Source organism: Oncorhynchus tshawytscha, linkage group LG21, assembly GCF_018296145.1.
Source record: "Oncorhynchus tshawytscha isolate Ot180627B linkage group LG21, Otsh_v2.0, whole genome shotgun sequence".
Lineage (NCBI taxonomy): Eukaryota > Metazoa > Chordata > Actinopteri > Salmoniformes > Salmonidae > Oncorhynchus > Oncorhynchus tshawytscha.
Window position 1 is genome coordinate 13,218,904 of NC_056449.1, and position 24,174 is coordinate 13,243,077.

Genomic DNA, 24,174 nt, shown 5'->3' on the forward strand with positions numbered 1-24,174 from the left:
TTTGAGGTCCTGATCACTCTGGAGCAGGTTTCACCAAGGATTTTTCTATACTTTGCTTCGTTCATCTTTCCCTCAATCTTGACTAGTCTCCCAGTCCCTGCCACTGAAAAACATCCATACAGCATGATGCTGACACCACCTTGCGTCACTGTAGGGATGGTGCCAGGTTTCCCCCGGACGTGACGCTTGGCATTCAGGAAAAAGAGTTCAATCTTTGTTTCATCAGACCAGAAAATCTTGTTTCTCAATGTCTGAGAGTCTTTAGGTGCCTTTTTGCAAACTCCAAGCAGGCTTTCATGTGCATTTTACTGAGGAGTGGCTTCAGTCTGGATGCTCTACCATAAAGGCCTGATTGGTGGAGGGCTGCAGAGATGGTTCTCCTTCTGGAAGGTTCTCCCATTTTCACAGAGGAACTCTAGAGCTTTGTCAGAGTGACCATCGGGTTCTTGGTCACCTCCATGACCAAGGGCCTTCTCCCCGGATTGCTCAGTTCGGCCGGGCGGCCAGCTCTTGAAAGATTCTAGGTGGTTCCAAACTTATTCCATTTAAGAATGATGGGGGCCACTGTGTTCTTGGGGACCTTCAATGCTACAGAAACGTTTTGGTACCCTTCCCCGGATCTGTGCCTCGACACAATCCTGTCTTGGAGCTCTACGCACAATTGCTGAGATTACTTTTTAATTTAAAAAAAAATCCATTTTAAAATAAGGCTGTAACACAATGTGGAAAAAGTCAAGGGGTCTGAATACTTTCCCAAAGGCACTGCATAAGGTTCTTGGATGTTACAAGGTTCAGAATGTCCACTCAGTAGGGTTACACATTGCACTTCCTTTAGTTTGTCTATTTTCATCTCACATGGTTTTACATGAATTTTTCAACATTTTGAATTTCAATTGCTCCTTGGTCATGTGACCTAATGTTTGCTGACTCCCCTTCTATATTGCACACTCTTGTTTGTGTACTGTAAAATCACGCAGTGTAACGTACATTTTTCATAGTTTCAAATTTGCAATAGCTCCTTGGTCATGTCAATTACACATCTAAGAAGCATGCAGTGTATATACACCCATATTGCATAACCTCTAGTCATGTCTCTTCTATATTGTTGTACATTAATATTAGTTTGACAATTAGGGGGTTCAGTCCAGTGTTGTGTTTACCCTTTTCTTTAATATTTATCTGCAATAATCTGTAGTTCTAAGTACTTATTTCCCTGTTTTTTGTTTTCCCACATTATTTATCATTGATACACAATAGGAGAGAGACAGATAATATCTCCTTTCGTCGTTAATATCAACCATAAAGGAAAAGGGCAAAGTACGAGAGTCATGCTATTAATTGTCAGGGATGGAGAGTTAGTTAGTAAGGTAGGCTGCAGTGGGTTTGCTGGTCAATACATATACTGAACAGGGATGGAGAGGGAGTTAGTAAGGTAGGCTGAACAGGGATGGAGAGGAGTTAGTAAGGTAGGCTGCAGTGGGTTTGCTGGTCAATACATATACTGAACAGGGATGGAGAGGGAGTTAGGGTGGGTTTGCTGGTCAATACATATACTGAACAGGGATGGAGAGTCAATACATATACTGAACAGGGATGGAGAGGGAGTTAGTAAGGTAGGCTGCAGTGGGTTTGCTGGTCAATACATATACTGAACAGGGATGGAGAGGGAGTTAGTAAGGTAGGCTGCAGTGGGTTTGCTGGTCAATACATATACTGTACAGGGATGGAGAGGGAGTTAGTAAGGTAGGCTGCAGTGGGTTTGCTGGTCAATACATATACTGAACAGGGATGGAGAGGGAGTTAGTAAGGTAGGCTGCAGTGGGTTTGCTGGTCAATACATAAACTGAACAGGGATGGAGAGTTAGTTAGTAAGGTAGACTGCAGTGGGTTTGCTGGTCAATACATACACTGTACAGGGATGGAGAGGGAGTTAGTAAGGTAGGCTGCAGTGGGTTTGCTGGTCAATACATATACTGAACATGTAACCACAGTAATGGTGGCCAGTAAATCAATGAATAAAAATGTAATATTGACAAATTCAACAAATTGTAGACCTTTAGTCTTTTCCAACATGTCAACAGACACTTAACTTCAGTTAAGTATGAAACATTTCACAGTGTTAACTTCCTCTTTATCCCTGGTTGATGTACATGTCAGAGCCTCTTCAGTGTGGATGGGGAAAAGCATACATTTTCAACAACAAAGACAGCACTTCCAGTTTGTGTTCTTCGCTCTGTTGAACTCGTTTCTCTTCATTCCTAGTTACAGCACGTGGAACCACCGTTGTCATGCAAAACATTCAATCTAAAACAAAACAAAGCGTAACACGTTATAAATAATATCAAATATCAATGCTGTATGACGAATGACGAATTAGCCATCCATTGCGTTATATCATGAATTGTCTTACATGCCGTCACTGTTGTCAAAATATTATAGACATGTTAAATACATTTACTAACCCAGTCAGTCTTTGGGCCACATTCAGGTTCTCTATCAGTGGCACACATGAAGCAGTTGTTGGCTTTGTTGAACTCTGAAATCATAGGCATGAACTGAACATATGGCTGTCCCACACAACTACATAAAAATAAAGAATTTACATTTACTTTTAATTAAATGTCGTTACATACAAGACATTTTTAGCATATCCTCAGCCATTTCTTTTTCGCAGTTGCTCCATGTCCATTTGACACACTGAACTCTTATCTGAGAAGTAGTTGGTGAACCAGGCGAGACAGTCATTTGAGAAACCAAGGCTGTTGAATCTGCCGATAAGAATGCGGTGATAGACAGAGTCGAAAGCCTTGGCCAGGTCGATGGATACGGCTGCACAGTACTGTCTTTTGTCGATGGCGATTAGGATATCGTTTAGGACCTTGAGCGTCGCTGAGGTGCACCCATGACCAGCTCGGAAAGCAGATTACATAGCAGAGAAGGTACGGTGGGATTCGAAATGGTTGGTGATCTGTTTGTTAACTTGGCTTTTGAAGACCTTAGAAAGGCAGGGTAGGATAGATATAGGTCTGCAACAGTTTGGGTCTAGCGTGTCTCCACCTTTGAAGAGGGGGATGACCGCGGCAGCTGTGTGTTGTGTGCAGGTGGCTTGTTGTGAATGCACTCAAATATCAAGTCATTATCAGGTTACGTAAACTGCGTTCTAATACACAACGTAGAAGGATTTGTCTTAATGTACATTATATGAAAGTGATGCTATGAAAAGGATTCTTTCACATTATCAAGCTCACTGTGACTGACAAATCACTGCATATTACTGTGATTAAAAAGAGCATATGAAACATTGTTTTTCATGAAGCCTACCTGTGCACCTTTCTTTAAGCACCTCTGTATGAACACCTCTCCTGTCCTTGATCCATACCACATACAGCCATTTGTGGATCTTTTCAGTGTCCATGTGAAAGATAGTTATTGTGAGGACGGATTATTTGTTGACTTAATTTTTTAAAATATATCACCAATGTAAAATGAAGGCCTGCAAAGCTTACAGATTTAAGTCTAATAGCATGAGATGAAAGTAGACAAACATCAGAGTGTGCGATATGAAGGTATAGTCAGTGGACATTCTGAACCTTGTTTGAATTCAGCAGGTCACATGACCAAGGAGCTATTGAAATTCTACATTTGGAAAAATTAATGTAAAACCCTGTGAGATAAAAAAAATTACAAACTAAGGGTGTGCAATGTGTCGGGCCACTGAGTGGACATTCTGAAACTTGTTTGAAGTCACCAGGTCACATGACCAAGGAGCTATTGCAATTCTACATTTTGAAAAATTATTTTAAAATATTGTGAGATGAAAATGGACAAACTAAAGGGTGTGAAATGTGTAGGCCCACTGAGTGGACATTCTGAACATTGTTTGAAGTCACTAGGTCACATGACCAAGGAGCTATTGAAATTCTACATTTTGAAAAATGCATGGAAAACCATGTGAGATGGAAATGGACAAACTAAAGGGTGTGCAATATAGAAGGGTAGTCAGTGGACATTCTGGACCTTGTTTGAAGTCACTAGGTCACATGACCAAGGAGCTATTGAAATTTTACATTTTGAAAAATTATTGTAAACCGTGTGAAATAAAAATGGACAAACTAAAGGGTGTGCAATATGTAGGCCCACTGAGTGGACATTCTGAACATTGTTTGAAGTCACTTGGTCACACGACCAAGGAGCTATTGAAACTTTACATTTTGAAAAATGTATGTAAAGTCATATGAGTTGAAAATGGACCAACTAAAGGGTGTACAGTATAGAAGGGCAGTGGACATTCTGAACCTTGTTTGAATTCAGTAGGTCACATGACCAAGGAGCTATTGAAATTTGAATGTAAAAATAGTTTGTACTTTGTTTACGCTCCCTAACTAATTCAACTTGGAATACAAAATGCAGCTCACATTTCCACAGGTTTATTAGCTTTGGAAAGCGAATTAATGTCCAAATCGTGAAAATAAGACCTGTGCAATGTTGTGCGCAATTTTTCCAACATCATGACACTTATTTGGCTTCTGTGGCTCAGGTGGTTTGAAAGCTATTGAGGTTTGAAAGCGCGAATATCCGTCGAATATCCAACTTCAAACTGTCTTTACCTCGGTGGTTCATGATAGTTACTACCTATCACTTTGAATTGACGTTGAAAGTAGTACTCCACTTGTAGCTCAATAAAAGAGAAGAGGTTACTACTGCTGTGCTTAGCCCACATTTGACTACGTTACGTAACATTCCATCAAAAGACGAGCGACAAGCTTTTGGTTTCACTTGCATAGGTATGTAGAGAGTAGAGGCAGAGCTGAACACAACTCACTGATTTTTTAAACCTTGATTTGACAGTATAACTCAGATTGTAGCCCAGTGAGTCACTGTACTTCCTCTTTAAGCTTAACTTTGTTGGCTTTACAAAGTGTTCTGGTGTGTGTGGACGACAAGACATCAAGAAAAATGTTCAAAGGTGCTTATCTTCTTGTGGTCATGACAGTCTTAGCTGGTAGGTGCTCATCTGAGCATTATGCATTTCTTCACCTCAGCTCCTGTTGTAACAGTGTAATTGATGCAACTCTGTTCTTTTGACGCGTCATCGACAGCCATTCCAAAGAAATGAAATGTAACTTTAATGTGAAGACAACGCAAGAAAAGTTTATGTTTCTCTTCACAGAGGTGGTTGTTGAGAGCTCTGGCAGCATTTTCCCTGTGGACGAGGTGTCAGGTAAATGCATACACAGCACTGAACTTTGCACTTTGTATCTTTAATGACCGTTGTTCTTGGTTGCTTTGATCAATGCATATCGCCATAGTCATTTGATTTGACCATTTCCATTTCAATCTATGGTACTATCAATACATCTTATTGTGCAATGTAATGGCTAGCCATATACATTAGAGTTTCCTGTATGCAAATCTTACAGATTGTCTGAAAAGAGGTTACACAGCAGCCGGAAAGAGAAATTGTGGTTTCGATGAAGGTATGGGTCAAAAGTTATGTTTCACAGTCTTTTATGAATGGCAGTGACTTTTTAATGATCTTTCCCTGCAGTCATTTAGAATTTACAGTAAATTCCATCACTGCCATATATTTGATTTCTCTGCATTTTAATGTAAGTCTAAATGTAAGTCTGAAGCTATGTATGATTCTCTATGGGAGTTATTATTATTCCACCTGAGGGGAATCAACTTAATCTGCACCCCAGCTGTTATTGAGTGGAACAAAACACTAAACACTCCAGACCCCCCACTGGGCACAGACTTCAGTTCAACGTCCAGTTTTGATTTACATTTGGTTGAGTTGTCAACTAACGTGAATTTAACATGAAATAATAAATCACTGGATTTAGGTTGCAAGTTGGGTGAAAAAAAGCTGAAAATCCCTTAAGTTGATGACTTTTTGAAAATCCAAACAGTTTTCTAAGTTGATTTAACGTCATCACACTGAATTTGTGTTGTTGAAATTATGTGGAAACAACGTTTATTCAACCAGTTTTTGCCCAGTGGGTCTTGACGTAGGCTACCTTTTGTCTGGTTCAAACCATTCCACTGGTGAGACTAAGTAAAAGTTTCATTTTTTGGTTCACACTATCCCAGAAGAGAGCCAAATGGTGATATTTCAATGACTAAATACTCTGTACAGTCATTCCAGTACAGATCGTTTTTGATTCTTGAGGTTTTTTTTCAGCCTGTGAAGATGCAAAATATAAGGATGCAATACTGCCATGCATACTCTTAGGATATGATCTCATTTACCAAGACTCATGTAAGTTACTGATCCTCTGCATTGATTGTTTTTAGTACAGAGCAAGAAAGTTACTTCTGCAATGAAATAAATTATAAAACAAATATATATACAGGACCAGTCAATAGTGGACACACCTACTCATTCAAGGGTTTTTCATTATTTTCACTATTTTCTACAATGTAGAATAAGAGTGAAGACATCACAACTATGAAATAACACTTACGGAATCATGTAGTAACCAAAAAAGTGATGAACAAATCAAAATATATTTGATTATATTTGAGATTCTTCAAAGTAGCCACCCTTTGCCTTGATGACAGCTTTGCACACTCTTGGCATTCTCTCAACCAGAGCTTCACCTGAAATGCTTTTCCAACAGTCTTGAAGGAGTTCCCACATATGCTGAGCACTTGTTGGCTGCTTTTCCTTCACTCTGCGATCCAACTGATCCCAAACCATCTCATTTGGGATGAGGTTGGGTGATTGTGGAGGCCAGGTCATCTGATGCAGCACTCCATCCCTCTCGTACTTGGTCATTTAGCCCTTACACAGCCTGGATGCGTGTTGGGTCATTGTCCTGTTGATGGAAAATGATTGTCCCACTCAGCACAAACCAGATGGGATGGCGTATCGCTGCAGAATGATGTGGTAACCATGCTGGTTAAGTGTGCCTTGATTTCTAAATAAATCACAAACCATGTCACCAGCAAAGCAGTCCCACACCACAACACCGCCTCCTCCATGATTTACAGTGGGAAATACACATGTGGAGATCATCCGTTCAGCCTCACCGCGTCTCACAAAGACACGGCGGTTGGAACCAAAAATCTCAAATTTGGACTCATCAGACCAAAGGACAGATTTCCACCGGTCTAATGTCCATTGCTCGTATTTATTGGCCCAAGCAAGCCTCTTTAGTAGTCTGCAGTAGAGGTCATTCTGGGTTTTCCTTTCCTGTGGAGGTCCTCATCTTCTGTATACCACCCCTACCTTGTCACAACACAACTGATTGGCTCAAATGCATTAAGGAGGAAAGAAATTCCACAAATGGACTTTTAACAAGGCACACCTGTTAATACATTTGGATTTGTTTAACACTTTTTTAGTTACTACATAATTCCATATGTGCATTTCATAGTTTTGATGTTTTCACTATTATTTTACAATGTATAAAATAGTAAAAATAAAGAAAAAGTTGAACAAGTAGGTGTGTCCAAACTTTTGACTCGTTCTCTATATATCTGCAGTGAATACACTGAGCATACATAACATTAAGAACACCTTCCTAATAAGTTGCTCCTCCCCGTTTGCCCCTCAGAACAGCCTCAATTCGTTGGGGTATGGACTCTACAAGGGGTTGAAAGCATTCCACAGGGATGCTGGCCCATGTTGATTCCAATGCTTCCCACAGTTGTCACGTTGGCTGGATGCCCTTTAGATGGGGGACTATTCTTGATACACATGGGAAACTGTTGAGCGTGAAAAACCCAGCATTGTTGCTGTTCTTGACACAAACCAGTGCGCCTGCCTGGCACTTACTACCATACCCCGTTCAAAGGCTTAAATCTTTTATCTTGCCCAGTCACCCTCTGAATGGCACACATACACAATCCATGTCTCAATTGTCTCAAGGCTTAAAAATCATTATTTGACCTTTTCCCTCCCCTTCATCTACACTGATTGAAGTGGATTTAACATGTGACATCAGTAAAGGATCATAAGCTTTCACCTGGATTCACCTGGTCAGTCTGTCATGGAAAGAGCAGGTGTATAGATATATCTACAGTATATACTGTATATCTAAAAGCAATAACAACAACAACAGTTAAAAAATACATATTGGAATTAATATTGTATTGAAGTTGATTTTATATTCTCTGCATTTGTTGTTATTTCCGTCCATTCTTAGGAGTTTTAGAGTCACGGCATGCCTACCGTTTACCGTGCTTGTTTGTTACTAACTGATTACCACATATCCCAAATATGTATCACATTTTAAGAATGTATCTGCTGTTTGTCTCTTCTTTACAGCATATCACAGGGATAGTGACTTTGACATGTATGGTAAGTGTTTTTCAATAGGATATATTTGTTATTTTTCACGAGTTGAAGTAAAGTGAATTGCAGACCATTTCCTCTTAAATGAAGTGTCTGAAGATGTGTTCTCCTTCAGGTATGGCTCATTGTGCAATAGACAGATGTTCTGAGGGATGGAAAAAGAAACCGAAAGCTCATGGCAACCAATTGCAGATCTTTTCAGGTGACTCTTGTACAGTATAGAATGTCCCCTGCTGCCATTTATCCCTTTGCTGTGGTTTCCTTATTTGGGCAGTTGAAAAATACTTTGAAACACAGAAAACATGCAACAATTAATAGCAGCCCAAAATGCATACCGTTATGGAGTATGCACATTAAAGAGAACCAGGCAAGAGAATGCACATTAAAATGATACTATGCAATAAATTCTATATTTATGTTTTATCTACAGGGTTGGCTGAGTCATTCTCCTCTTGCCTGGCTGCAGTGAAGGACTGTGCAAAGCCTGAAAGGAAGAAAGAGGAGCTCTGAGTATGATTTAGTCTCACGTCTGTTGTCCTACTTTATGGGGGAAGTTAATAAGTGTCTAAGGAAATGTACTAACATTGCTATAATGGCATGTGCACTCCAAAATTCTGACTTCTTTCAATGCTCATGATTCCAAACTAGAAGTTGCTTCTTTGTCTTGCCACTAGATGGTGGCCTGTACCTTTTCAGAATAAAAAATAAAACACTGTTTTTTTTTAAGTAAGAATAAGTGAGAATAAGGAAGAATAGGCTGTACCATTCTATATGGTAAATCAGTGGCTCCCAAACCTTTTTGCTGTGGAAACCTACCAAAAGCTGTCATATTTTTCCAGTGACACCACAAATAAAGTAAACCTATATTAATTGTCACAAACCTGCTCTCCTTCCTCTCTGTCCATATATATGTCTCTGGTTTGGTCAACCAGGTAGATGTCAGTTAGACTGAGTGCTGGGATGGTAGGGCTTGGCCCCTTGGTGTGGAGGTGTTTAGGGGTTAAATGCAGGCATCATGTTGGAATTAGGGTCCTGACAGTGCAGTGTAGGGGTGCTGTGAGTTTCTAGGAGAGGGAGTAAATGGCTTAAAGAAGTGTTCCTAAATCAGGGTCCATTAGGATGTGCAGTTATTTGCTCTAACCGAGCACTAACACACCCTTGATTAGTTGAATCAAGTGTTTTCATGGAGTACCCTCATTTAGGAACACTGCAGCTTAAAATATTGGAGGATTTGAGAATATTTTTTCCTCATGGAAGTGAAAAAGCTCTGCAATTAGTGTGCTGTCCAGAGGATTTACTTGTACATCAATGCTGCCTCACCACAGAATCAGCGTATAAACGCCTGTCCTATGGTTTGGACGAGGAGCAAACTAGGGATTTGTTACAGGTTCAAGTGTAATCTTTTTGTTGAAACTGTTCCTGTAGACAATATTTTATGACCGTTTTTTACTTTGAAATAGTAAATACTATATCTGTACAAGTGCTATATCTTCGTGGATATGTTGTGTTTGTTTATGAAATAAAAATGACAATAATATACTGATCAAAAATATAATCGCAACGTGAAGTTGCTTGAGGTGCTTAAAGTACTTGCATTTGGCACTCAGAAGTACTGAAATACTTTGAAAATGTTACATTTTCTCAAGTTGGTAGTTAAAAAGTACTTGAATTAAAATGAGAGGAGAACCGATAATGATCAGATATGTTTATGAAAAATATTAGAAATATGTATTGGTCTTGCGAATTAATTTCCAGTGTGTTTCGCGCGGTGTTGCCATGGAAGATCGCTCATTCCACCCACACTGCCACTCAGTCAGGCAGGTACAGAACCGACTGAGTAGGCGCCGCCAAACGTCACATCGATTGCTAAAATGCCAGGCAAATGTATATTCAACCCTGTCTTTTATGCGAATGGAACATTTCTTGGATATTTTATTTCAGCTCATGAACAATGGGACCAACACTTGTTGCGTTTTATATTTTGTTCGGTATAGTTTACCCAACTTTTTTACCACTACATTAGTGGACCAAACCAACCGACACCGTGTAAAAGACAATTTATGCTCGATCTGAAAATGTGGTCGGAGCGCGGTATGGATGGTGTAACGCAATCGCGCAGCCCCCGGAGGCACGCCGGGGCCAAATTGTGCTCAGTAGGCATCGCGGTGAATTTGACTTGCCACTGTCTGTAGAACCCTGAAAGTGTAGGTCTCATGTTTCATGAGCTGAAATAAAAGATCCCAGTAATGTTCCATATGCACAAAAGCATATTTCTCAAATGTTGTGCACAAATGTGTTTACATCACTGTTAGTGAGCATTTCTCCTTTGCCAAGATAATCAATCTATCTGACAGGTGTGGCATATCAAGAAGCCTTGAGCTGGGGAAAATAAAAGGCCACTCTAAAATTTGTAGTTTTGTCACACAAGAAAATGCCACAGATGTCTCAAGTTTTGAGGGAGCTTGCAAATGGAAGCTGACTACAGGAATGTCCACCAGAGCTGTTGCCAGATAATTGAATGTTAATTTCTCTACCATGGCGTTGTGTGGGCGAGCGGTTTGCTGATGTCAACATTGTGAACACAGTGCCCCATGGTGGCAGTAGGGTTATGGTATGGCCAGCATAAGCTACGGACAAGGAACACAATTGCATTTTATCGATGGTAAATTGAATGCACAGAGATACAGTGACGAGATCCTGAGGCCCATTGTCGTGTGATTCATCTGCTGCCATCACCTCATGTTTCAGCATGATAATTCGGGGACCCATGTTGCAAAGGTCTGTACACTGCTCCTGGAAGCTGAAAATGTCCCAGTTATTCCATCTCCTGCATACTCACCAGACATGTCACCCATTAAGCATGTTTGGGATGCTTGGGATCGAGTTCCAGTTCCAGCAACTTGCACAGCCATTGAAGAACAATGGGACAACATTCCACAGGCCACAATCAACAGCCTGATCAACTCTATGCGAATGACGTGTGTCTCGCTGAATGAGGCCACACCAGATACAGACTGGTTTCATGATCCACACCCCTACTTTTTTTTAAAGGTATCTGTGACTAACAGATGCATATCTGTATTCCCAGACATGTTAAATCCATAGATCAGGGCCTAATTCATTTATTTCAATTGACTGATTTCCTTATATGAACTGTATCTCAGGAAAATCTTTTAAATTATTACATGTTGCATTTATATTTTTTGTTCAGTGTACATTGATTCACGGCCCAGTGTACGTCTTCCCCTGGTAACGCACGTAGCAACTCATGACCACTAGATGACAGCAATCGTCAGCAAACTGAATGGCACACTGAAAAAATCAAGGACAGTGATTAGAGAATGTTCTGTGAAGTACTCTTTCTATCTAACACTGAAATAGAAAGCCTCTGCACGCATGACTAAACAAAGGATGGATGTCATTATTTTCTGAAATAATAGGCTATAGTTTATTCTCCATCAGCTTTTACAGTTATACCACAAGGCTTAAGCCACTCACTCAATTTGAGTGTTTTGTATGAATTTATAAATATTTTGGAGAAAAGAATGACGATTAAAAAAAACGTGCTGAAGTCCTGAATGTAGTTCCCTTACATTAATTTACAGTAGCCTACACTAGACCAACAAAAATACACAAGGCCTACACATTTCCACTGGAATTATGTGTATGGTATTAATTGAACCAAGAGCCAGCTTTTGAGAAGACATTGCTTATTATTGATGATGATACATAAGGTTAGGCTATGCGAACGATGGTTGCCTGTTATCCCTTGGCTGTAGACCACCGCACAGTCGGAGTTTCAGATTGTCTCCGCTGATTGTTTTGTGGCCCCCTGCCTTTCCTGTCTGGCCTTGTAGACGGCCTTGTTGACGTCTCTAGAAAGTGCAATTAAAATATTCCATGTCATTAAATCTTTTATGTTGTCATTTTGTCTCAAGAGTTACCTCCGCAGAACGTTGCAAACCCACGAATTTATACCCGTCTTCTCTCCCTTGAGACTGGACTTTCACATGAGTTATTTCGCAGCAAACACTTTTATCTGTAAAGTACCATAAATAAAAAAGAGCGAATGCATAAGAGTCGGTGACTGTATTGAGGTTATTTTAATCCTATAGGCTACCTCGAACACGGAAATAAAACTGATTGAAAACGTATTTATTTTACACCAATTGTATAAACAAACGTTTTGTTGGTTAATCATTAACTTAATATTGTTTTTGCTATGTTACATTGACAATAGTCCACCAAAATACCCAAATAATAATAAAGATAAATACATTGTACTATTATTATAAAAAATTATACCTGTAATTATAACAATTCGTTATAATTAACAGGGAAAACGTAGGAATATCTTTATTGAAGAACATATTAATGCAAAATTTTATTATTGCAATAATATGACTTGAGATAATATGTTACTGTCTATTGTTGTAAGATGAATGATCAGGTAAGCCTAATTACTTCTAAAATGAATATGGTAGTCAACATATTCCGAGATTTAAGTATCACCGAATTAATTTGCTTGTAGAGAAATATGAATATTGACTATCCAGACGTTAGGTTTACGTATCTCCTGAATACATTTTGGTCTCCTAAATTAAGAGGCTAACGTTCCATAAATATTTAATTGTGGTTGCTTTGGAAGATTCCTAATTAACGAAATTCGAGTTGTTGTGATATAAAAGTAGGCTAGCCTACTGCGTTAACGGAATTGTCAAATTACTTGAAACAATGGCATTTATAAGAGTTACTATTATATATTATAATTATTAATTATTTTAAGTATGCATTGTTATTATTATTATTAATTATTAGGCTGTTGTGATTTATTGTATAACTATTACTGGATGCAAAGGATCTCAAGGACAGCCGCTCTCAAATATCTTTGTACACATTCACAAACTACCATTCAAGTGACGTATTGACAAGCAAAGCATTATTGCGAAAAATGACCTACACTATTCAGAATCCCAACTCTCAAGAAAGACATAGGAAAAATGTTTGTACCATCCATCATGAGCTTTTAGCAAATATTCAATCATCTCGAAATATTATTGAATGGGTGTGTGTGCCCGCGCGCGCATATGTGTGAGTTGCGTGCGGTGTGAAGTGTTCGTGCGCGCACGTATGAATTTGTGTGGCACCATAAATTAGGTCCTCTGATCATGTTGACGAAGTGTATAACTCCCCACAAACATAATGAAGCCTATTCAGTCCAATGCCACAACAAAGAAACAGTGAACCTAATATCAACCACAGCCTACGACAGGATCAATGCTTTAAAATGAGAGGTCAGCTGTATGCCTTTATGAGCCAATTCAAAAGTAGGGCAACATGCAAATAGATTAATCTGTTAGAGCAATACTACACACATTGTGTCCACGCGCACAGCCCAGCAAAATGTGCAATGGGTAAACACGCCGAAAGCTTTTGCCGCGAATTCAAAAATGACGTAATGAATGACCTACGCCAATGAGAAGCCAGATCTGCGATTGACGCGTAAATCATTTTTCCTTATAAGGACTAGTCTCCGCCCATGTCAAATCCATGCTTTTCGTCATCACCCCCACCCCCCATCCCCCCTCCCCTGAGAGCACTAGAGCCTCCGAACCCGAGAGAAGGTGCGCTCCGCTGGGACAGAGGAAGGATAAAGAGACTGGGAGGGAGGGAATGAGATTTCTTGGTACCCAATCCCCCTTTTCCCCTGGGAGAGCAAATCTTCCATGGTCCGTCCCTCCCTCTTGTTTGGTAATCATTTCATTTTACTCCTTTTTGAAGCACTCGCTTGTTTTATCCCACTTTTCATTTCACAATCCGGTGCGCGTATGTTCGCCTTCTGATCAACTTCGGCATCTCCCCTCTCTTTCCTCACGACGAAAAGGTCTCCTAGATCCCGGCTGATTATTTTCCTTTGAGATGCTTAACTGTTCTAACACTCGCCCTCTCTCCACCCTCTTTTAACTTCAGACCGTTAAGCTTGAGCGAACTGAACTGAGGTTGGAATTTAAAATAAAGCGGAAAACCCAAAGGGATACGACGCTCGTCTTTGGATAAGGACCGCTATCGCTTTCCCCCTTGTTGCACTTTGGGGAAGATTCTTCCCATTTCAGTTGCTCGTCGTTAATCCAGGTGGCCTTGCTTTGAGTGAACAGGAGGATTATTTAGCGTGATTTGGTGAAGAGAGAAAGATCCCAGAAGGTTACTTTCATGTTCTCCATCCAGGACAGCCTCCCGCGGGGAGCCTTGACCATGAAAGAGGAACCGCTCACGAGTGGCATGACACCGGTCCGCTCTTGGATGCAGAGCGCGGGGATATTGGACGCGAACACAGCAGCACAAAGGTAAACATAAACTCGATATGCACATATGATAATCGCTGGACATGATGCTGACAGTTCGGTGCAGTTTGCCGGACGACGTAGGCTATGCGTTCCCAAGTGTAAACCATCGGTAAAGACGCAAATATTATGCATTTAAAGTAGCCAACTGTATCCCGCACCTATTCACAAAATAGCTCTTTAGCTCTTTAGACTTGGTGCCCCAATACTTGTTAAACATGCACCATGTGTAAATAGCCTATAGCATCTCTAAGAGTGTAGAATGTAATGGAGGACATTGCTCAAGATGCGATTTCACAATGAGACCTTGCATCATTTTGTACAATAGACCATGATCCTTTAGTCAACACCTAGATTAATAGATATCTGTAACGGATAATTTATACCTCCCCTCATGTGACAAATGGGCTAACTATTTGCTCCGCGTTCAATTTCAGGCACTCAGGCACTGGTTGACAGTTAGGTGGCGCATATCAGCTATATGGCTGAGTGAGCTCCAAGAAATTTGCTGGTACTGAAAACTCTTGACTCTGATTAGCAAATAACTCAAACTTTACAATGTGCATGTGCCATCTAATAGAACGTCACCATACTGTACCTCCCGCGCATGCGTAGAATAATGTAAAACACAATTTTCACTTATACTAAGTGTTGGCTAAACAATAAGAGCACCTCGAAGAGTTTGCAGCTGTCCCACTTGCAGAAGTTGGTTTGTGAAAGAAAGGCTTACAGAAAGAATCGCCGACATCATAGGCTGCAAGGTTTTGTGATGATAACGTGGATGTCCATGTAGGCTATTAATAACTTAGAATGTAATTATCAGATGTATATCTGATCTATGCGTAAAGCTGCATGCGTTAAAATATTAGACAAATTGTAATTATAATTCGTAGAAGCAACGTAATCAAACCAGCTTGTTCTAATCTAATTTTAAAGTATAGGCTACCTGGACACATTCAATTGAGTATGGCTCATTTAGGCTATAAGATGAACAGTATCTGTGTATCCTGCAGTTGTGGCCCTGTTGATCTCTTATGGGCGTACATGCGCTTTTGTAAATTATGGACGTGAATGAAGATTGATAATATGTTAACAGGTTCACTGTAAGTCTAGCGCAAAATAAGAATTGTTTTAATTTTGTATTAATTAAGTTAGGCCTATCTACAAGTGTTGTTTTAAGGTGATCAAAAGTAGAATTTAATTAAATGTACAGTTTTAAGATCTTAATAAATACAATTGATTATTTTCTCATTTAAATGATTTCATAAGTAAACTTGAATTGATTAAATCTTGAATTATTGAACAGTATTTGGTGTAAAAACACGAAAAGCATGGTGTGTATAATATTAATAATACGTGATAAGCTATATATCGCCTAGAAATATTGATGATGTTAGTGTTGGCGAGAAATTGATTGGCTTCACTCAAAGTGTTAAAATAAATTACTTCAACTGACCTGAAATAATGTGGAGCAATAGGAAAGGGCTTACATGTGTTCCATATATATATATATACTGTATGTTACAGGAGAAGGTCAATTTGGGAAATGCCTCCACTTTCTTCTTTACATCGGATAAGAATTCTATATAGGCATACTGACAAATTACTTTTCGCTGAAACGTTTGTGTGAAAATCTTTTACCATTACCATCCAAAGTTGTCATCACGGAAAAAAAATTGTCACGACAAGCATGCCCTGGCCCCTGCATTAATACATACAACAAAGGCTATAACATATTATGAGACCTGTGTTTATGATGTCTATTGATAATAACGATTTTATACACTATTAAAATGTAACAAAACTGTAAGCCCCTCAGTTGAGGTTAATGTTTGGTTTTCGGTTGTTGGCATCGGAAATATGTTATGATGCCTGGCGTTCACATTGCTGACAGTTGTCATATCTGGTTGCCTGAACTATTAAAAAAAAAAACACAAAAAGGTTAAGCAGAGCAAGCATATCTTACTGTAGCCTACGTTTACCATCTTACATGCTCAACATGCTATTCGTTTCTTATTGCATTTTGAGCAGGCAAGATGAAACTACCAAATAGGCTCAGAGTTAGAGTATCGTTTAAGTGACCCCCAGTCCATCAGGAGGCCGGGAGTGGTGGTATGGTGTCATGTTAAGACAACATCAGCACGTTTCAAATTAAACAAGAGGTCAAGAGATTGAGCATTTCATGAACTAGGCTAAAGACGTTTTTCCTGTGTTATAGTTGTCATTCTGTCGCGCACACGCATCCACCCGGGAGTTCAAGTCGGATAAGCGGGTCAATTGACACGTTCGGTGCTCACGGGTGAGCGCGTCGACACCATGTAGTTTACGCTGATTTTCTTACGGTGTCAATACATTTGTGAGTCCACAAACTGTCTTTCATGCGTTCACAATTTCCCTTTATTTATTTCGAGGGAAATATAAACCTGTCTGCTGGGTATCCATCCACATAGCATGTCAGTTTTAATAGTTGGTGTGCTCTGAATACTGCTTCCGCATTATGCTTAATTGAACTCAAATGCATTAAACTCATGTGTCACACATTTATCATGTAACACAAAGAGAATTCATACTTGAATATTACTGTCAGGTGATCAACAGTATAAAGGCTATTGATCAGTACTGGTTGACAGTTGCAGTGATTTGCCAAGTGTAGCTACATTTCAATTTGCATGAACTGTTATTCGCTATATGGTGATAACTTATTTGATAGTGTTAAAGTGCATCACTTTATATTACAGAAAATATTGAAAATGTCAAACGCACACTTATCTAGATTAAGATATTGCAAAAATAAGACAGGTGGCTTTTAGTAGTGGCAGTACATTCATGTGTTATTACACTGGATATAACATTCATTTAAAACTAGGCTACGTCTCTTGGTTTGGATGCTTGTGGTTTACTGCTTCCCATTGCAATACAATGTGTCTGTGTCATTTTGCCATGTAAATTGTTGAGTAAATATTTAACTCTCATGAACAAGTAATCTGAAGTCTAGCCGTCAACACTTCTATAGATAAAGCTCCACCCATTTGAGGTCTGACACGTTGAGAGTTACCCATACCCAACGTATACCATGCCACAAAAAGTTTGATAAAACAACACATTCACCAAAACTAATTCGAGGTGCAATGCCCAAACAGTGAGATTCTGTATGTCAAGTTACATTGCAGTAAGCAGTTGCACTTGTGCGTGTAGGTCAAGTAGATTTTTAGGGGGTATTGGAAAAGTACTCTGGAGAGCCTCTGGCCTTCTCTGGGTTCGGAACTGGAGACTAATAGTTTTGTTTAGCGCTCGGATGTGGTCGTGGATAGATCTGATATGGATAGTAAAGTGGCATTGTTGATTGAATGCGTAAATGGGTCACTTTTAGAGACACTCCCCTAGCCTATGCCCACCACAACTGCCTCTCCTGATCTATCTCCCAAAACAGCCATTCCACTGAAGCGGGGAGAAGAGGGGTGTGTGTGTGTGTGACTAAGTGGACTGCACAACTGGGGAACAGATTTCACTTGACACTCCCCAGTTGCCACTGTAAAATCGAGCAAAGTGAATTATGTTGACCCTGTCTTTGTCTGCTAAGAGGAGGGGGGGAACTTAATAAAGTGCAGGTTCCCAAGCTTAGCAGAAGACTGAGTGTTTAGTGTTCAGTGTGAGTGACCGGGGAGACTGATAGCCCAGGATTCTATATCCAGAGCTCAATCCGTCACTGCCTCAATCATTACCAGTCACCGGACTCAGAATATGGAGACAATACAGCCCATTGGCCCCAGGCATATGGGAAGGAGAAGCACATTTGTACGGACAGACATATTTGTCATGGGTGGCAGTCATTCATATACTTGACATCACCACATGTCATCTTGGGAGATATTTTGGTCCAAGGTTTCTTCACTGTAAGCGATCATCATTCACAATCACTCAGGTCAATGAACATGTCAGACCTGTTATTTCTTATTTTTAGAGAGCAAAATAGAGTTATTGTGAAATGGGCATTTCTCCCCTCTTCCCCCTATTAAATTCAACTAAATGTTACTGAGCCTTGTGGAGAAGTGTCAGATAGTTAAAACAAGACACCCACAGTGCATTCACCCTGTTGCAGCGTGTTCCTGTGAATTCTCTCTAACACGTTGCACGGCGGTGACACCACGGCGACTCGCTTAAATATATCTAGACACATGACTTAGCCTTCTCTTCGTCTCACACTGCTAAATCTCAGCCACAGCGCCTCTGCCACCAGTTCATTGGATCCCGCAACAGAAACAAGTGTTTCTCGCCAGCTGCCCCTAAACGTGCAAACAATTAGTTGGCTTCTGCAAAGCCACCTACTTTGTGACCCCCATTAGAAGTGTGCCAGTGACCAGCTAATGGTTTCAGCTGTGGCCGTCTCATGAAGTTTGCAGAGGTATGTGTGTTGTGGGGACCAGGGTGCTGCTTTGATTCACAGTATAGGGGCAGGTGCGCCACGGCTAAACCTGTAGCAAACATTGGACAGGGAGAAAGTCTAGTAAAAAATACCATTGCGGTCTGAGAAAATAGCTCACACCGTACAGTGAAAAACTCAAGGTGAAGATCTACTATGTATTTCTGCAGATGAGAGTTCACAGCTTTTTATCAAGTTTTTGGTGTGTGCTGTAAAGTAGCATATGACTGAGGTCTTGATAGAGTAAAAGTTGTTGTCCAATGATGGACTGGGCAATATTTTTACATTTGACATTTTAGTCATTTAGCAGATGCTCTTATCCAGAGTGACCTACAGGAGCAATTAGGGTTAAGTGCCTTGCTCAAGGGCACATCGACAGATTTGTTTCACCTAGTTAATGTTAGGTAAGTGTTTCCCCACATGTCTTGATTTGGATTTAGGTTTGAACTAAACACCATGTCTGTATCCATCATCAGTGTTACACTGGTTCTAGTTGAGAAAACAGACTAACTGTTGATGTTTGATGTTCATTTATGAACCCTAATTGTGTGTGTCATTTTTAATTTACACAGTCAGCTCAGAGAAACATTACCCCATTGGCTAAAAGCGGTGTAGTTGTCTTGCTGGAATTACCAAACAATTAGATGGAAGTGTTTTGACTGGGTGATACTATTTTTACAGTTCGGGAAAAAGGGAGAATTGTTTCTGACATTTTGCACAACATGTGTGAGTGTACCATTTAGTACATTTTTACATTTTAGTCATTTAGCAGACACTCTTATCCAGAGCGACTCTTATCCAGAGCGACTCTTAATCCAGAGCGACTCTTAATCCAGAGCGACTCTTATCCAGAGCGACTTTTTGAGTAAGTGGACACATTTTCATTGGCCGTGGGGATCATCCCCATAACCCTGCCGTTGCAAGTGCCATGCTCTACCGACTGAGCAACACAGGATCATGTATTGTAAGTGTAAATAACAGTTGTGCCGTGGATCTACACACAGCTCTGTGTGGGTGTTTACATGAGCTGCAGACTTGTCTGGATGGTTTTGTAAGCCAGTGACGTTTCAAATCCACTTTACAGTATTTCATGATCTTTGAAGAGATACTACTTTGTTTAGTATAGTCGTTTCTACTTTTCTGAGGCAGTAAGTCTCTAGTGATTTCAAATACCACTAGGGAGGTTAGATGAGTAGGAAGAGTGGAAGGGAAGAGTGGCTTTTGCATCGCTGAGGTACAAAAACAATGTGTAAAATGTGATTTTTCAATCGCCTTTTTCCTTGAGAAGGAATGTATTATTCTTCTACATATAGCGACATCTCTTTTCTGATGACTGACACTTTCAATTGTGAGATTGTGGGAACGGGTTGCTCAGTGGTTTATAACACTGACTGGCCAAATCCTGCACTAACTTTTGAATTCTAAACGGCATAGTGAGATTGCTCAGACAGATGTTCGACTATGATGCAGCCCATTGCTTAGGGATGGGATAGTTTGTTGGGACAGTTAAACTAGACTACTGCTCTCACTTCTCAAAGTTTGGCCTGCCAGAAACCTTTAAACCATTTTTTTGCAAATCTTCTGTAAAAAAAAATGTAAACAGTTTTGTCTGCAAAAACAAAGTTGATTTGGTCTGTCAAGTGAGTATATGATGTTTTCCATGATGGTGCATTTGTTTGGATTTCCAAAGGCAAAGTATTGTGGCTATGTAACAACCCTGCAATACGTGGGTAATATTAAATGGTTGGTACTATATTGTGAGAGGGGAGAGAAGAAGAGAGGAGATGTCTAAGTGGGTATGTTGATAGGTTTCATCAGATGACAGAACTCCAGACTGAAAGAATCTGAGACTGTCCATTCTGCCTACTGAGGTTACGCACGCACGCACGTACAGACAGACAGACAGACAGACAGACAGACAGACAGACAGACAGAGACAAAGGCGAGGGCTGTCCTCCTGCTGTGTTCTAGGCTTCCTCTCATTAGCTCATATTACACGGCTAATGAGAGCTAACCAAACAAGAGCTAGGGAGGGAGCGGTGCTACATCCCTGACTGGGCAAATGTATGCCAGAGTAATTGTGTATTGGCTGCATAAATTACACTCTTCCTTATACGCACGCGCACACACACACACACACACACACACACACACACACACACACACACACACACACACACACACACACACACACACACACACACACACACACACACACACACCAGCATGTGCATATATTCATGTGACCCCCGACATTTGCTGATGCAATTAGTGTAAGTCTGAAGCATCTAGATAGGTCAATGTTCCTTGCATTGGTTTTCCATGCTGTTCTATTCTGATATCTTCCCCCCTTTTACTATCTCCTTTGGTTTCGTCCTTGGCTGTATACTCAACATCTTCTCTGTGTTAGAACTCCTATAGCTTTGTCACCTACTGTTCACTCCAGGGACAAACCAAGTAGCAACCCAGAGAGGGGTGGCCGTATAACCACCACAGAGGTTGTGAGATTTACAGTTCCACTATTTATTAGATTAACACAGTGGCAGTAGGCCAGAGAGAGGAGATTTTTAATACTCTACGTGCATCCCATTTGTATAAACAAGGCGATGGTATATGGCTCATTAGGCCGTCCTGTAGGAAGCAGCCGGCCGCGCTGGTTAAAGACTCTGCCGCTTGGTCGGTCACACCCCATCACCCAGCTGATTAATGCTGGAGGGGTGCAGGGCCGTGTCCACGGTGCCCACTCTGGTGGCACAGGGGACGCTCTCTACCCAGGGGAGGGTGAGGGCAGTGGGGAGGGAAACCACTGATCGCTCCCTTAAAGCCAAAATGTGGAAGATTTACCAGATGCTCATGGGTACTATTACACAGCTATATGCAGAACAATATATTTGTATGCATGTACATGCACACGCACACATGCAACTGCATACGTTTATTCGCAAACATGCACGGACACACATATTACAGTCAACAGTGTCCAGTATATTGACAGGGCCCTTTTCCTGCGTGTTCATTAGTTGATCATCTCAGAGCAGGAGTCTCAGTGTTTAATATCTATTTCCCGGAAGTGTGCAGGCCCTCTAGCTGTGAATACTTCAGCCCTGGGTTACATTTTTCATTTATCATAATTAGAATTTGCTGCATTGCATTAAGCCAATACTGCCGAAGCCTGCATGCTTTGACTAATGCTGCATGGCAGAAAGCTGGACCTTTAAAAATAATCATTTCTGGAAGATGTAAAATTATTCTCAGAATTTTGTAGTCTTTTTTTATTGATAACCATTAATTTCTAGTCGTTAAAACCACTAGTCAAAATCTTGTTGAATACGCTAGTGCAGGGATCATCAACTAGATTCAGCCGCGGGACGATTTTTTTTGGCGGGGGGCCTGAACGTAATTCCAAATCATTTGAAGACTGCAAATTAACCGTAAGAAACCCAAACAGATATAGTATTTGATTGAAACATAATAATTTCAAACTTTGTTTACATTTGTATATGTTCACGTGTGTTTTTATTATGGGTGGGAATACTTGGGATCAGATTTCCAAAATGAAAATCACTTGGAGTTGATTTCCTGGTGTTTTTACAGTAGTTTATGTCCAACAATGACAATTCCACACACATTGTTTTATTTTATTTCTGCTCAGAAAACTTGGGGGGCCAAATAAAACCATCAGCGGGCCAAATTCGTCCCGTGCGCCGCCAGTTGGGGAACCCTTCTCTAGTGACTTTATATCAAATGTATCAGTCCATGTTAAAACGACTAATTCAGTAAACTTTACTGTCCTGTTTGGAGCATTAATATCAGCCACAGAATATACATAGGCATTAGGTGTCAGATGATTGTGTTGAGAGTGGACAACCTGATAGTTACGGCTTCACGCGTGATCTTCCCCTTCAGCGTGTACAGAGGGAAAGTGTCAAAGCACATGTAGAGTGGAGCTCCGTCAGAAGAGCTGTTAGCTGTATTTGTTGTCCGTCTGTCTGTTGGCCTCTGATTTACACAAAGCCTCCTTAGTAGAAACCTGTGTGCCATCAATACTCTTTTTATTATACTGAGTGCCTCTGCCGTGCACTACAGGCCACAGCGGCCAAGCATAAATGGATGCGGCTGTAATTAGCATAATTGAAATAATAACGCTAACAAGCTTTCTGTGTCGATGGAGTGCGGAGAGATCTGAATGTGCTGAGACTGGCTCTGGCACAACCGCTGTGGCTGGAGTTCTCAACGTATCCCCAATGTTCTGGCGTAGCTTCGTAATTGGGGTAATGGTGTTGAAGGGGGGTTTATACATGTAGTTGGAGGTGGGAACTGATATTGTGGGAAGTGATATGGCTCAAGTCTTGTTTTCATTGTTATAGGTAGGTAAGTATACTGTTGTGGTTGTTTACATCAAGATTACTATGTAGGCCATGGCAGTAGTACGGTCAGTAGTACGGTCACCAAATGTTTGTGTCACATAATTCAATTTAAAAAATCAATCTCTTTTTTGTTAAATCTTTAGGCTTGGGAAACACAAAAAAGATACTTTTTTATAGGTTTTGTAAGGAGGGTACGCTAGAGAGGAAAAAGGGCCCATCAGTCACACAGTTAACATTAAGCAGCACAGAAACCATGATTTCACTTTGGCCCTAGCTAGCCTCTCTCTCTCTCTCGCTCTCTCTCTCGCTCTCTCTCTCTCTCTCTCTCTCTCTCTCTCTCTCTCTCTCTCTCTCTCTCTCTCTCTCTCTCTCTCTCACACACACTTTCTCTCTCTCTCTTTATCTCATCTCCCCCCAATGTAAAACTCCATCCTCCCTTGTGCAACCTTCTGTCTTTGCGTTTTCAGAACTCAGAGTCCAGGAATTAGCTTTCAACAAACTGGGTTACAAATGAGGCATTAAGCATCGGTAATAGGGGTGCAGAAAGGTCACGCCTGTATTAATCTAGCATCTGGGGAATATATCCATGAGCGCAGAGAGAAAGCAACCAGGCAACTTTCCAAAAACAATCTCTCCGCCCCCCCAAGACAAATGCAGCACATGAATAAATATTTTTACATAACTGCTTTGTGTTTGGAATCTCTTATTGCGCATGGTTATTTGTTGAGTTAGTGTAGATGAATG

The 24,174-nt window shown here is 40.5% G+C and overlaps 1 protein-coding gene and 1 long non-coding RNA gene across 7 annotated transcripts in view; one reads left to right on the plus strand and one right to left on the minus strand.

Moving 5' to 3' along the window:
- Positions 1-2,037: 2,037 nt before the first annotated feature.
- Positions 2,038-2,767, minus strand: LOC112220641. The gene is made up of 3 exons (XR_006079500.1): positions 2,634-2,767; positions 2,463-2,536; positions 2,038-2,304 (listed from the first exon to the last, which is right to left on the minus strand). It is a non-coding gene; the product is annotated as an uncharacterized LOC112220641 (long non-coding RNA).
- Positions 2,768-13,923: 11,156 nt separating this feature from the next.
- LOC112220977 (transcription factor COE3) overlaps positions 13,924-24,174 on the plus strand; it is a 105,897-nt gene continuing 95,646 nt past the window's right edge. For 2 of the 6 annotated variants that reach the window (XM_042303105.1, XM_042303108.1), the window contains exon 1: positions 13,926-14,646. In XM_042303105.1, the coding sequence (XP_042159039.1) occupies positions 14,513-14,646 (134 nt within the window). In that variant the 5' untranslated portion in view covers positions 13,926-14,512. Of the gene's footprint in view, positions 14,647-24,174 lie in introns of all 6 variants that reach the window. The other 4 variants (XM_042303106.1, XM_042303107.1, XM_042303104.1 and 1 more) reach the window with 3 other exon arrangements.